The sequence below is a fragment of the Mercurialis annua genome, linkage group LG6 (assembly GCF_937616625.2).
Source record: "Mercurialis annua linkage group LG6, ddMerAnnu1.2, whole genome shotgun sequence".
NCBI classification, from domain to species: domain Eukaryota; kingdom Viridiplantae; phylum Streptophyta; class Magnoliopsida; order Malpighiales; family Euphorbiaceae; genus Mercurialis; species Mercurialis annua.
In genome coordinates this window covers 35,257,798-35,268,947 of record NC_065575.1, presented here as the reverse complement: position 1 = coordinate 35,268,947, position 11,150 = coordinate 35,257,798, and the positions used below count along the sequence as shown (strand labels likewise).

The window sequence follows — 11,150 nt, the reverse complement described above, 5'->3', positions numbered from 1 at the left end:
TACCATAACAAAAGAATGAATTTTAGAGAATTTCAAAGAGGCGATCTGATCTTACGAAACGCGGAAGTTGGCAGAGGAAACGCAGGAGTAAAGAAAATGCAAGCTAATTGGGAAGGCCCCTTCATCATAGAAGAAGCTACTGGCAAAGGCGCATATAGACTAAAGACAATAACTGGGTCCATGGTACCCAGATATTGGAATGTAGAACACCTGAGAAAGTATTATCAATAAATTCATGGCTTGTACTTATTTCCATTTTTGAAATAAAAGGCGATTTGGCGAAACAAACCTTATAGGCTCGCTCGAGACCTAATACATACAATTTAACAAGAGTCGTTTGAATCTTAGTTAAAAAATAATTTAGACTCGTCCGAGTCAAATAAATAAAAGGATCCATTCGGACCTACAAATAAATCACACCAGCAGAAGTTTAGATTAACTTCTCAAAATAACAAACGAGTTTAGATTAACTCTACAACTAAAGAAAAGCAATGGTCAAAAGATCATTATATTCACAGAAGAAAAATTACAAAGGATCCGCCACGATCCAATACAAAAAAAAAAGGCGAAAGCAAAAAATACTAAAAAGCAAAAAATACAAAAAGGAGAAAATAAAAACTAAGCCTTATTCAAAGCATCTTGCTTCTGCTTATCAAGCTTCGCCTTCACCTCCTTCGCCAAAGAAGCAGGATCCAACTGATTGACTCCAGAAAGATCGACGCCAGGATTCTGCTCCCGCAGCTTTGCCCCGATCGCCAACCGGTATTGTGTCATGACTTGGGAATAAAAGCTCCCAGAGTCACCCAATCGCCGGCGGAGACGCCCCTCTTCTTTCTTCAGATCATCCCTCTCCTTAGCGAGAGCACCTGAAGAAGATTGTAGAGACTCGACTTCCTCGGATAAAGTTCGAACCCGAGCCTCTAAAGCGGAAATCTCCCGAGTCTTGGTAGATACGGAGGACCTCAGCTGTTGGATCAGACCAGTCGCCTCGCCAGCCTCCTCCTCCATCTTTTGTTTCTCGGAGAGCCAGGATTCGGAATCTCTCTGAAGCTTCTTCAATTGATCCACCGCATCCCTTCGGCGGCGCTCCAAAACAGCGATGGACTGGACCACCTGCGAAAGAAAACAACAAATAAGAAAAATAAAAGAAAAAAGGAGAAGCAAATCATAATATAAAAAAGAAAGAAGCATACCGAAAAACCGCCGAGACAGGCGAACTCAGCCAAATTATCGCCATGTTCGCGATCAATGGACTCAATGTCCTCTTTTATCATAATATTCTCCATGCAAGCATGAAGAATGGCGACGTTTGAAAGACGAGGCGGATTTTGCGCGTCCGCCCAAGCAGCAAACCGAGGCGCCTCCTCAATAGACACCCCAAAAGATTTCTTCTTCTTGGGACGCTTGGTAGAAGCCCCAGCCTGGTCCTCAGCAGGACGCTTCTGGCCAGCAGTAGGCAACCCCTTCAGAGAAGGACCTGACTCCTTCGAAGGAAGCAGAGGCGACTCGGAAGTCGCAGCAGGAACTTGATCGCCAGAAGCGGGATCAAGATCAGGATTCACCGAATCAGGCGTCGGATTCGGCACGGCGATTGTAGAGGGATTAGGAATGCCGCTGGTGACCTCGCCCATATCTACAGTCATATCGACATGAAAATTGTCAAGCAAATGTTCAAGAGAAGTCGACATCCTACAAAACAAAAACATAACAACAAAAGATTAGAAAAATACCTTCTAAAGGAAGACCCGCCAAAAGTATCTCACGACGACTCAAATACTGTTCTAAAAGAACGCTGTACTTGGGCTTGTCAAAACGACAATCCGACAGCAAAGACTGGGCGAAGTCTTTCTCCCCATCATCCAAATCAGGTACGTTAGTAAGCGAAACCTTACTAGAAGTAAAACTCCGCGAAAAAGAGGAGAAAGAAGAGTGCTGAACCAAGAAAAACTTAGGGGTCCAACCCTTCAAAGAAGAAGGAAGACTAAAAAGGGATCGATTCGGTCGACCACCAGCAAAAATAAATTCCTCACCCTTTCGGCGGGAGAAAACATAAAAATAATTAAAAAGAGCAAGCGAAGGCTCCTGCATCCGAACCCTACACGATTCCATAAAAGAACAAAGAAGGCGAATCGCGTTCGGATGCAGTTGACCCAAAGGAACACCTAAATTATGAAAGACCTCTACGATTAAAGACTCTAAGGGAAACCTTAGACCCGCTAAAAGCTGTTCATGAAAAATTACTATCTTAGAAGGCGAATCCGTGCTATGATTCGCCCGATACGATTTCGCCGGCCTCAGAATAACATACGACCCGGGGAAGCTAAAATCCTCGGCATAACCGAGTATCTGCTCTCTTGACAAGGAGCTCCGGGTATATTCTAGCTCGTCACGAGCACCCTTCGCCCCCTCAGTTACTTCTGACATTTTAAAATTTTTAAAATGGGGGGGAAACACGGAATGATGATAAAATTAAAACTCTAAAAGATCAAAAGAAGGGAAAAGAAGGAGAACAAGACGAAGAACAAGACGAAGAACAGAAGGAATAAAATGAAAACTGAAAAACTACCAAGAAATTAAATTAGAGAAAAGGTAAAATACCTCGCTAGCAAATACGCAGGATCAAAAGAAAGATAAGGAGCAACTTGAAAACGAGGAATCTTGACAGCAGAAGAAGAAAACCCACAGAAAGCTTGAAGAAATCGAAAGTCTAAGCAGAGCGCAGAGAAAGCAAAAGTTGAAGAAAGAATAATTGAAGAAAATGAACAATTATATAGCCTAAACCAAAGAAACTGAAAAGACGAGATCCCATAATTACAAATAAGGACTAACTAATGGCGCACGAAGACACTTGTCCTTCATCCAGTCATAACCGTCTACGGATGGACAACACGTGGCAACGCAGAATCTCACTAAAGATGAAACGCCGCCCACAAACATATGAAACGACTCGCCCGTATAAAAGAACTCAGCTCCAAAAGAGCTAAAATCCACTAAGGCATAAATGCCAAACTACTTCAGCTCACTTGCGGGGGGGCTAATGATGGATACCGAATCCTACTGAAAGTATAATGGAGCCGAGTTGCAGGGGATCCACTCTCAGGCGACGCCGGACTCCCCCTGAAGACCGAAAGATACGGAGGAGATGCCGAATCTCTGAGATTCGGTAATACACTAATAAAGACCGAATCCCACATGATCCGCCAAGAGCGCGTCAGGTCCGGGATTCGGGTAAACGACTGAATATGGAAATATTGTCCTATTTGGACACAAACACTACATATGGAAGGATAAGCTCTACTTTAGGAAGATAAGACTATTTAGGAAGACGTTCCTAAATAGGACTCTTATCAGATTAAGGTAGATCTCGACAAATCAGGAGAATCCCTGCGATACGGCCGAATCCCTACAAAGTAGGATTCACCTGCCTAATACAACTCTACTAGGTATATTCGACTACTATAAAAGGAGCACGAGGTATGCCTAGAATCACAATTACATTCACATACTCAAAACGCTGCTCAAAGCTCTAGACTGACTTTAGCATCGGAGAGTTAATCGGACAACCACCGTCCGGTTAGCTTCTACCCTGTTTTGCAGGTTCACTCACCGGTTCAGAAGGCAGACTCCATCATTTAATATTATGGTAAATCGGAGCTTGATCCACCAAAATTATTAAAATAACTATTAAAATTGTTTTGGTGTAGGAGGCGGTGGTTGGTGTTGTTGACCTCTTTTATCCATAATTTTTCTTTTTTCTGCTATCATAAATGCACGAAACTGACGATCTTCAATAGGATTAAGATCCGCAAATAAAATCTCATTTTCTTCTTTGAATTCTTGGATTGCCGCTTTTCTCTCACTTTTGGTATTAGCCTTTTTCAACATGTCAACAACTTGTCTATTTTCTTCCAAAAGCAGTTGCATTTTTTATGTAATTTTGACTCTTTTGAATCTTCCTCCATTTTTCTCTTCGATTTTGCCTTTTTAACGCCAATGGGACGTGTAGATAAAGAACCACCTGCATTAGATGCATCTAAATAGATTGAAAATGATGAAAGGCCAGGTGATGCGGGAGTTCCATAATTAGGATTTTGAGCCTGCGATTCTACGGATTTATTGACGTTTTGATTATTTCTCAAAACTTGATTTGTACCATTAAATTTTTCAAAATCTTTCATTATGTGCCACACATGATCAAATTTGAAACCTTTGATATAAGTCTTATCTTCCTCCAATAATGTTTTTTCTTGCCTTAACTGGAAATAATTAATTAAAATCTTGTTAGAATTAGTATAATACAAATGAAAAATATATACATTTAATAATAATATTATTCAAAAAAAATTAATAAAATACTTACAATGTCTTCATTTGAAGCACCACTAGGATGCATTCTTTCAATTTGTCTAACGCACCCGATTAATTTTCTTACACCTTTCTCAATTAGCCGGTATCAGCTAGTTGATGGGCGTTTAGTACGTATTCCGAATGTAGGTTTTTTTATCTTCATTGTATTTTTCTTCTATTCGTGACCAGAATTGATCGGAACTTTGCAAAATACCAGAGATTGGATCTTGCGAAATTTCCAAATAAATTTTGCATAAAAAAACATCTTCCGCATGACGGTATCCGGATGATCTCGATTTTTAAGGAGGTTAAAGTGTTTGAGATAAAATGAGTTTGAAAATTTTAGAAGATGTTGTAATATGTTGTGAAAAACTCTTATGGATATGGAACTTATTTATACAAAAATATAGAACAAGGACAATAATTCTCTCTGCGTTTAATTTCTACCGTAAAACGATTCACGTGATTTTTTTCAACCATTGAATATAAAAAGTGAAAGGTCGTATCACTTTTATGAAAGAATCAAACAAGGACAATAATTACCTTTACGTTTAAAATCTACCGTTAAATGGTATGCGGGAATTTTTTTTCTACCGTTGGATTAAAAAAAACAAAAAATCGTATCACCTATACAAATAAAAAAGACGGGGACAATAATTATCTCTGCATTTAATTTCTAACGTAAAACGATTCACGTGTATAAAAGGGGAAAGGTCGCATCACCTTTTATGAAAAAAATAAAAAAAGGACAATAATTACCTCTACGTTTAATTTCTATCGTTAAATGGTATGCGGGAATTTTTTCTACCGTTGGATTAAAAAGACAAAAAATTGCATCACCTATACAAACAAAAAAGACGGGGACAATAATTATCTCTGCGTTTAATTTCTACCGTAAAACGATTCACGTGATTTTTGTCAACCATTGAATATAAAAGACGAAAGGTCGCATCACCTTTATGAAAGAATCAAACAAGGACAATAATTACCTCTACGTTTAATTTCTATTGTTAAATGGTATGCGGGAATTTTTTCTACCATTGGAATAAAAAGACAAAAAATCACATCACCTATACAAATAAAAACGACGGAGACAATAATTACCTCTACGTTTAATTTCTACCGTTAAATGGTATGCATGAATTTTTTCTACCATTGGATTAAAAAGACGAAAAATCGCATCACCTATACAAATAAAAAAGACGGGGACAATAATTATCTCTGCGTTTAATTTCTACTGTAAAACGATTCACATGATTTTTTTCAACCACTAAATATAAAAGACGAAAGGTCGCATCACCTTTATGAAAAAATCAAAAAAGGACAATAAATTACCTCTACGTTTAATTTCTACTGTTAAATGGTATGCAAGATTTTTTTCTACCGTTGGATTAAAAAGACAAAAAATCGCATCGCAAATAAAAAAGACGGAGATAATAATTATCTATGTGTTTAATTTCTACCGTAAAACGATTCACGTGATTTTTTTCAACCATTGAATATGAAAGACGAAAGGTTGCATCATCTTTATGAAAGAATCAAACAAGGACAATAATAAAAAAAATAAGGACGATAATTACTTTCTTATTGTATATTGAAAAAACCCTTATAAATTGGTAATATTGAATAGCTTGTCTCAAACTCTCTCCAACACTTTTCTTATGAACTAAAAAATTCTTATCAAAATGAATTTTCATTTTGGCAGTACAATAGACTCATCAAGTTCATCTTCCGATGATGATAATCCACTTGAATTATCAAACGGGGAATATCAAGCGACGTTGCAAATTCTAGCAACTAATAATATAATTATTGATTATTATCTAACTACACAAAGCAATGACACGCCTCAACACGGTGGATCAGTTCCAGGTCATTGTGTGGTTCATCGAGAACATAAATTAGCTGATATGAATTTATTCAATGATTATTTTTCTGATAATCCAACTTACGGTGAGGAGTATTTTCGTCGCCGCTTTCGCATGTCACAAAGTTTATTTCTTCGTATAGTTAATGCAGTCAAACTTCATAACCCATATTTTGAACAACGACCTAATGCTTCTGGAAGAATTGGGTTATGGGGTCTACAAAAAATAACTGCGACATTTCGAATATTGGCTTATGGCATATCTGCCGATGCAACAGACGAATATGTAAAAATTGGTGAGTCTACAACAATTGAAAGCTTGAAATTATTTTGTCGTGTTGTCGTTGAATTTTTTCACAACAATATCTAAGAAGGCCAAATAGTGCCGATATTGCAAGGATGCTCCACGTTAATGAGAAGCGTGGTTTTCCTGGAATGTTGGGTAGCTTGGATTGTATGCATTGGAACTAGAAAAACTGTCCAACTGCATGGGCTGGACAGTATGCAGGTCGTAATGGATCACGTACAATAATTTTAGAAGCTATTGTTGATGATGATCTATGGATATGGCACGCCTACTTTGCCAGGAACTAATAATGATATTAATGTTTTAGAATCATCTCATCTTATTTCCGATATTGCAGACGGTAGAGCTCCTCCAGCACATTATGTGATAGAAGGAAAAGAGTATGATATGGGTTACTATTTAGCTGATAGTATATACCCAAAATGGAGCAATATTGTTCAAACAATTCGTGAAACTCGAAGTCCTAAAAAGAAATTTTTTGCTATGAAACAAGAATCGTGCCGAAAAAATGTCGAACGTGCTTTTGGATTCTACAGTCACGTTTCACAATTGTAGCAGGACCCATACTTTTTGGAGAAAAGAAGTCTTGCATGATATAATGACGACGGGCATTATTCTCCATAATATGATTATTGAGGATGAACGTGACTTAAGTGCACCAATTGTTGATGAAATACAATCTCCAATTATAGATGTTGAAATGGTAGTCGATGAGAACACCCGGTTTGAAGAATTTCTTGCTCGTCATCGAAGAATTAAGGACAAAACTGTTCATGTTGCACTTCGCAACGCGTTAATTGAACATGTGTGGAATAAATATTCACATTCTAATGTTTAATTTTAAAATAATGTGTGTTTGTGTTTTTTCAATTAAATTGGCGATTGTAATAGACTACGTACTTTAATTTTAAAAAATGTGTGATTGTGTTTTTTAATGAAAATAAATATTGTAGTAGATTGCTTTAATTTTAATATGTAATATTATGTTTTTTAATGAATATGTTTTAACATTTTTAGTATTGTTTAATAAATAGAGAATATTTTAATAAATTTTATTATTTAATGTTTTTTTTTAATAAATATAGTTATTTTATATATTAAAAAAATATATAAACATATTTAACAAATATATTATTAGAGTTAATAATATATTTTATTATAAATAAACACATGAATGTATTTTGTAAGTATTAAATAATCTATGAGTGTAAGTGTAAAATGTTTAAAATTTTGTTAAATAGGAATATAGTGAGAATATTTTTTTAGAGTGAAAAATAGAGTTAGTTGTTGCAGATGAAACACTGTAACAGTGTAATTCTAATATAAAATTTACACTGTTTTAAGAGTTATTGTTAGAAATACCCTCAATCGACAATTTGGCATGTTAACTTATAAAATAATTTGTTAAAATGAGACTAATTATCATTAAATTTATAATTAATTTATTTATAAAATTAATTTATATGTTAATGTCCATCGCTTATAAGTTAGGAAGCAAATAACTCTTTAAGTCTATAAATTTCAAAACGAGAATAAAAGAAATGCCAAGTAGTAATCCCGTGCGTTTATCCACACAGTAAGAAGAAAAGAGACGCAAGAGAGATGTCACCACGTAAACAAAGGGAAGGTCCAAAAACGTGGTATTATGGAAAGGAGACACGCCAAACACATTATCACCAAAAATTACTGAAAATATATTATAGAATCCACGTCACGCTCTCTGAAGCACACACCAAAAAGCCACCTCGGTTCACGTTAGAGGCACGTGCTCTTCACGAGCCTTTTTGACTAACTTTTTTTATTTAAATATATTTCAATGTTTTACGCTCTCAATCGGAGGGCCTCAGTTGCTTTGCTCTGATTGGCTATTTAAATCTGTTCTTACGATCAAATCGAGAGTTCTGAAATTTGGACACGTAAGTCGAAGGTCCCCCATGAAAAGCACGTGAGTCGTGTGTGAAGTATTAAACGTGCAGTAAATTGATAGAGCCGCTCAAAACGCGTGACTGTTTAAGTTGATATCGCATGATAAATGGCTTTGTTTAGATCTCGTGGGATTTTTATCAGTAGTTTTTTTGGAGTAAATTACTTTAAAGATCTTTAAATATATTATAATTTATATTTTGGTCTCTCTTATTTAAAAGCAAATTTATTTATTTTTCTCATTTTTAATGTATCAACAATTTAATCTCTCATGAACCGTAACTCAAATGGTATAAGTATTAGGCAGCAAACTGTTAGGTCGTGGATTCGATTCCTCCCACAAGCGCTCCCCCCTCCCCAATTATTAAAAAAAAAACAATTTAATCTCTAGTATATTTTGTGATGCTAGTCAAATAAGTCAAAGAATTTAGAGGAAAATTGATTTTAAATTTGAGGGATGAAATCGTAGACAAAAATAAAAATAGGGGATTGTTCCAAACAGTTCTTTTTAAAATAATTGTTTTTATTTAGATTTTTTTACTCGGTTGACTAACACCAAAAATGGACAGAATGACTAAATCGTTGACGGAAATAAAAGTGATGGATCAAATCGTTTGATTTTCAATTAAGAAGGATTAAAATGTGAATCATGATATTTGTGGGGATGTCGGAGAATTTTCTCTTTTTTAAGCAAATGATAGTTTTTTGAGTAACTCCAATACTACTCTTTTCATTCTAAAAGAGTATATTTTATAGAAGACAAAAAGTACAAATTAGCTTTTGTGGTCAGAGTTTAGGACTATTTAGCCCTTTGAAGTAGACCGTGGCTCAATTAAACCCCTATAGCCATCAAAAATGGTATATAAAAAACAAACACCACTAATTTCGTTAAAATTTCTATTTTTTTTAATAAAAAATTCATATAGGCCTTATGATTTAAGATTAGAACATTTAGCCTCTTCTAATATAAAAGGAGACCAACTTTTTAAAAAATAATAGTAATTATTTTTGGTTATTTACACATTTATTCAAAATTAATGATTATTATTTTAATTTTTTTAATTTTTTATTATTAAAAATTTATTTAGTATATTTTTATTTATACAAAATTAAATTATTTATTACAATAACTTAGCATTTAATTAATAATATAAATGTAGACACCTATCTTCCGGAAAGGTAAAAGTGATAAGGGACTGAAGCGTGTAATGGTGATTTTCAGAGAAAATCATTCGGGAGACGAGCTATCGATTTTCTTGCTGGAATCCAAGCAGGCATTATTAGTGCACAACAGTGGATTTGGAGGATTAAAAATGTAATTAGCCGCGAATAGCTCATTAAAATGCAAATCGACTGTAGTCTAAGTCCATAAATTGGACTAATTGCAATGTCTTAGAAGTTTATGGACCAATTTGCAAATTTTACGGACTAAAATTAACCATAACCTAACCTATAGGGTCCCAGAAGCCATTTTAATACTTTCAGGCACATAAACTAACTTTTAGCACCCTTTTTCTTAGTATTATTTCTTACAAATTTTGTAAATAATTAACATAATTTTGTATATATTTAATTAATAGGCTTAAATGCACTAAAAATCACCAACTTTTGCGTATTTTTGGTATTTAACATAATTTTTTAATTTTAGCATATTTAACATGAACTTTCTAATATTTTGCAATTAAAACACGTGTGCGTTTTCTTTAAAAATAGTGTCATTTTAAATATAAAATGGTGTCGGTGTCTTTAATTGTAAAATTTTGAAAGTTCATGTACTTTTTGGCTAAAATTAAAAGATTATATTGAATACCAAAAACACGCGAAAATTGGTGTTTTTTGGTGTATTTAAGCCTAATTAATATTACCTAACCTAATTATCTAATATGTATATATATCCTAATTATCTAATATAAATATTACCTGATCTAATTATCTAATATAAATATGTATATAAAATAACTAATATAGTAATGTATTACCTTACCTTTTTAAATTTAATTAATATAATAATATAATACCTTACCTTTTTAACCTTTTTAACTTAATAATATAGATATCTCAATTACAGAATAATATAATATAGTACATATTTTAATAATTAAATTAAAAATGTATATTTAACTTATATAAATCCCAGGTAAAATGATAAATAGACACTAATTTTATCCAAACCCTAACCCTAATCAAATTCTATAAATACTACTACTAACTAAACCTTAAGGGTGGCAAATTTTAATAGCAAAAAAACATAGAAATCCTAGAATGTCATCACCATAGCCGAATCACCTGAACAATTTGCACACACCACACAACTTAATCCAAAAATAAACTACTACACTTTAGTTCACCAAAAATACGCTACTACGCACTAATTTGAATATAGATTCCGCATCCAAATCACCAGAAAACGAGTCAAGGACTCAGAACGGTACTTTTGAGGACCCTCCCATCACTTTTTGTGCCATCATATTCATACTTGTTGAATTTGATTGCATATTCAATTATTTTTAATAAAAATAATTATCATATTTTTAGCTTTAAATCACTTCAAAAACATATTTTCAAATGATTTCAAATACATAACAACTTTATTTGTTATATCTCATTAATTTTGGGGCGTTTAACCTCTGTTTTCTGAGTGTTTTCATGAGAAAACGGAGCAAAAGGCGACAAAAATAGCTGTTGTCCAGACGCCGCCGCAAACGC

General features: G+C 34.2%; 2 protein-coding genes and 1 pseudogene across 2 annotated transcripts; 1 reads left to right on the top strand and 2 right to left on the bottom strand.

The window, feature by feature from the left end:
• Positions 1-618: 618 nt before the first annotated feature.
• LOC126685971 (uncharacterized) lies at positions 619-3,143 on the bottom strand. The gene is made up of 2 exons (XM_050379977.2): positions 1,194-3,143; positions 619-1,113 (listed from the first exon to the last, which is right to left on the bottom strand). The coding sequence occupies exons 1-2, from the start codon at positions 1,704-1,706 to the stop codon at positions 619-621; spliced, it is 1,008 nt and encodes a 335-aa protein (XP_050235934.1). The 5' UTR covers positions 1,707-3,143.
• A 19-nt stretch (positions 3,144-3,162) lies between these two features.
• Positions 3,163-4,696, bottom strand: LOC126685972 (uncharacterized). Its single transcript, XM_050379978.2, has 2 exons — positions 4,361-4,696; positions 3,163-4,256 (listed from the first exon to the last, which is right to left on the bottom strand). The coding sequence occupies exons 1-2, from the start codon at positions 4,391-4,393 to the stop codon at positions 3,879-3,881; spliced, it is 411 nt and encodes a 136-aa protein (XP_050235935.1). The 5' UTR covers positions 4,394-4,696; the 3' UTR covers positions 3,163-3,878.
• A 1,308-nt stretch (positions 4,697-6,004) lies between these two features.
• On the top strand, positions 6,005-7,404 carry LOC126654023 (uncharacterized; annotated as a pseudogene).
• The last annotated feature ends 3,746 nt before the right edge of the window (positions 7,405-11,150 follow it).

Coding starts and splice junctions, on each gene's coding strand:
- LOC126685971 (XM_050379977.2), bottom strand. CDS start 1,706: ATGTTTTTGTTTTGTAGGATGTCGACTTCTCTTGAACATTTGCTTGAC. Junction 1,114..1,193: donor CCTGTCTCGGCGGTTTTTCG/GTATGCTTCTTT, acceptor TTTCTTTCGCAG/GTGGTCCAGTCCATCGCTGT.
- LOC126685972 (XM_050379978.2), bottom strand. CDS start 4,393: ATGCATCCTAGTGGTGCTTCAAATGAAGACATT. Junction 4,257..4,360: donor GTGCTTCAAATGAAGACATT/GTAAGTATTTTA, acceptor AATTATTTCCAG/TTAAGGCAAGAAAAAACATT.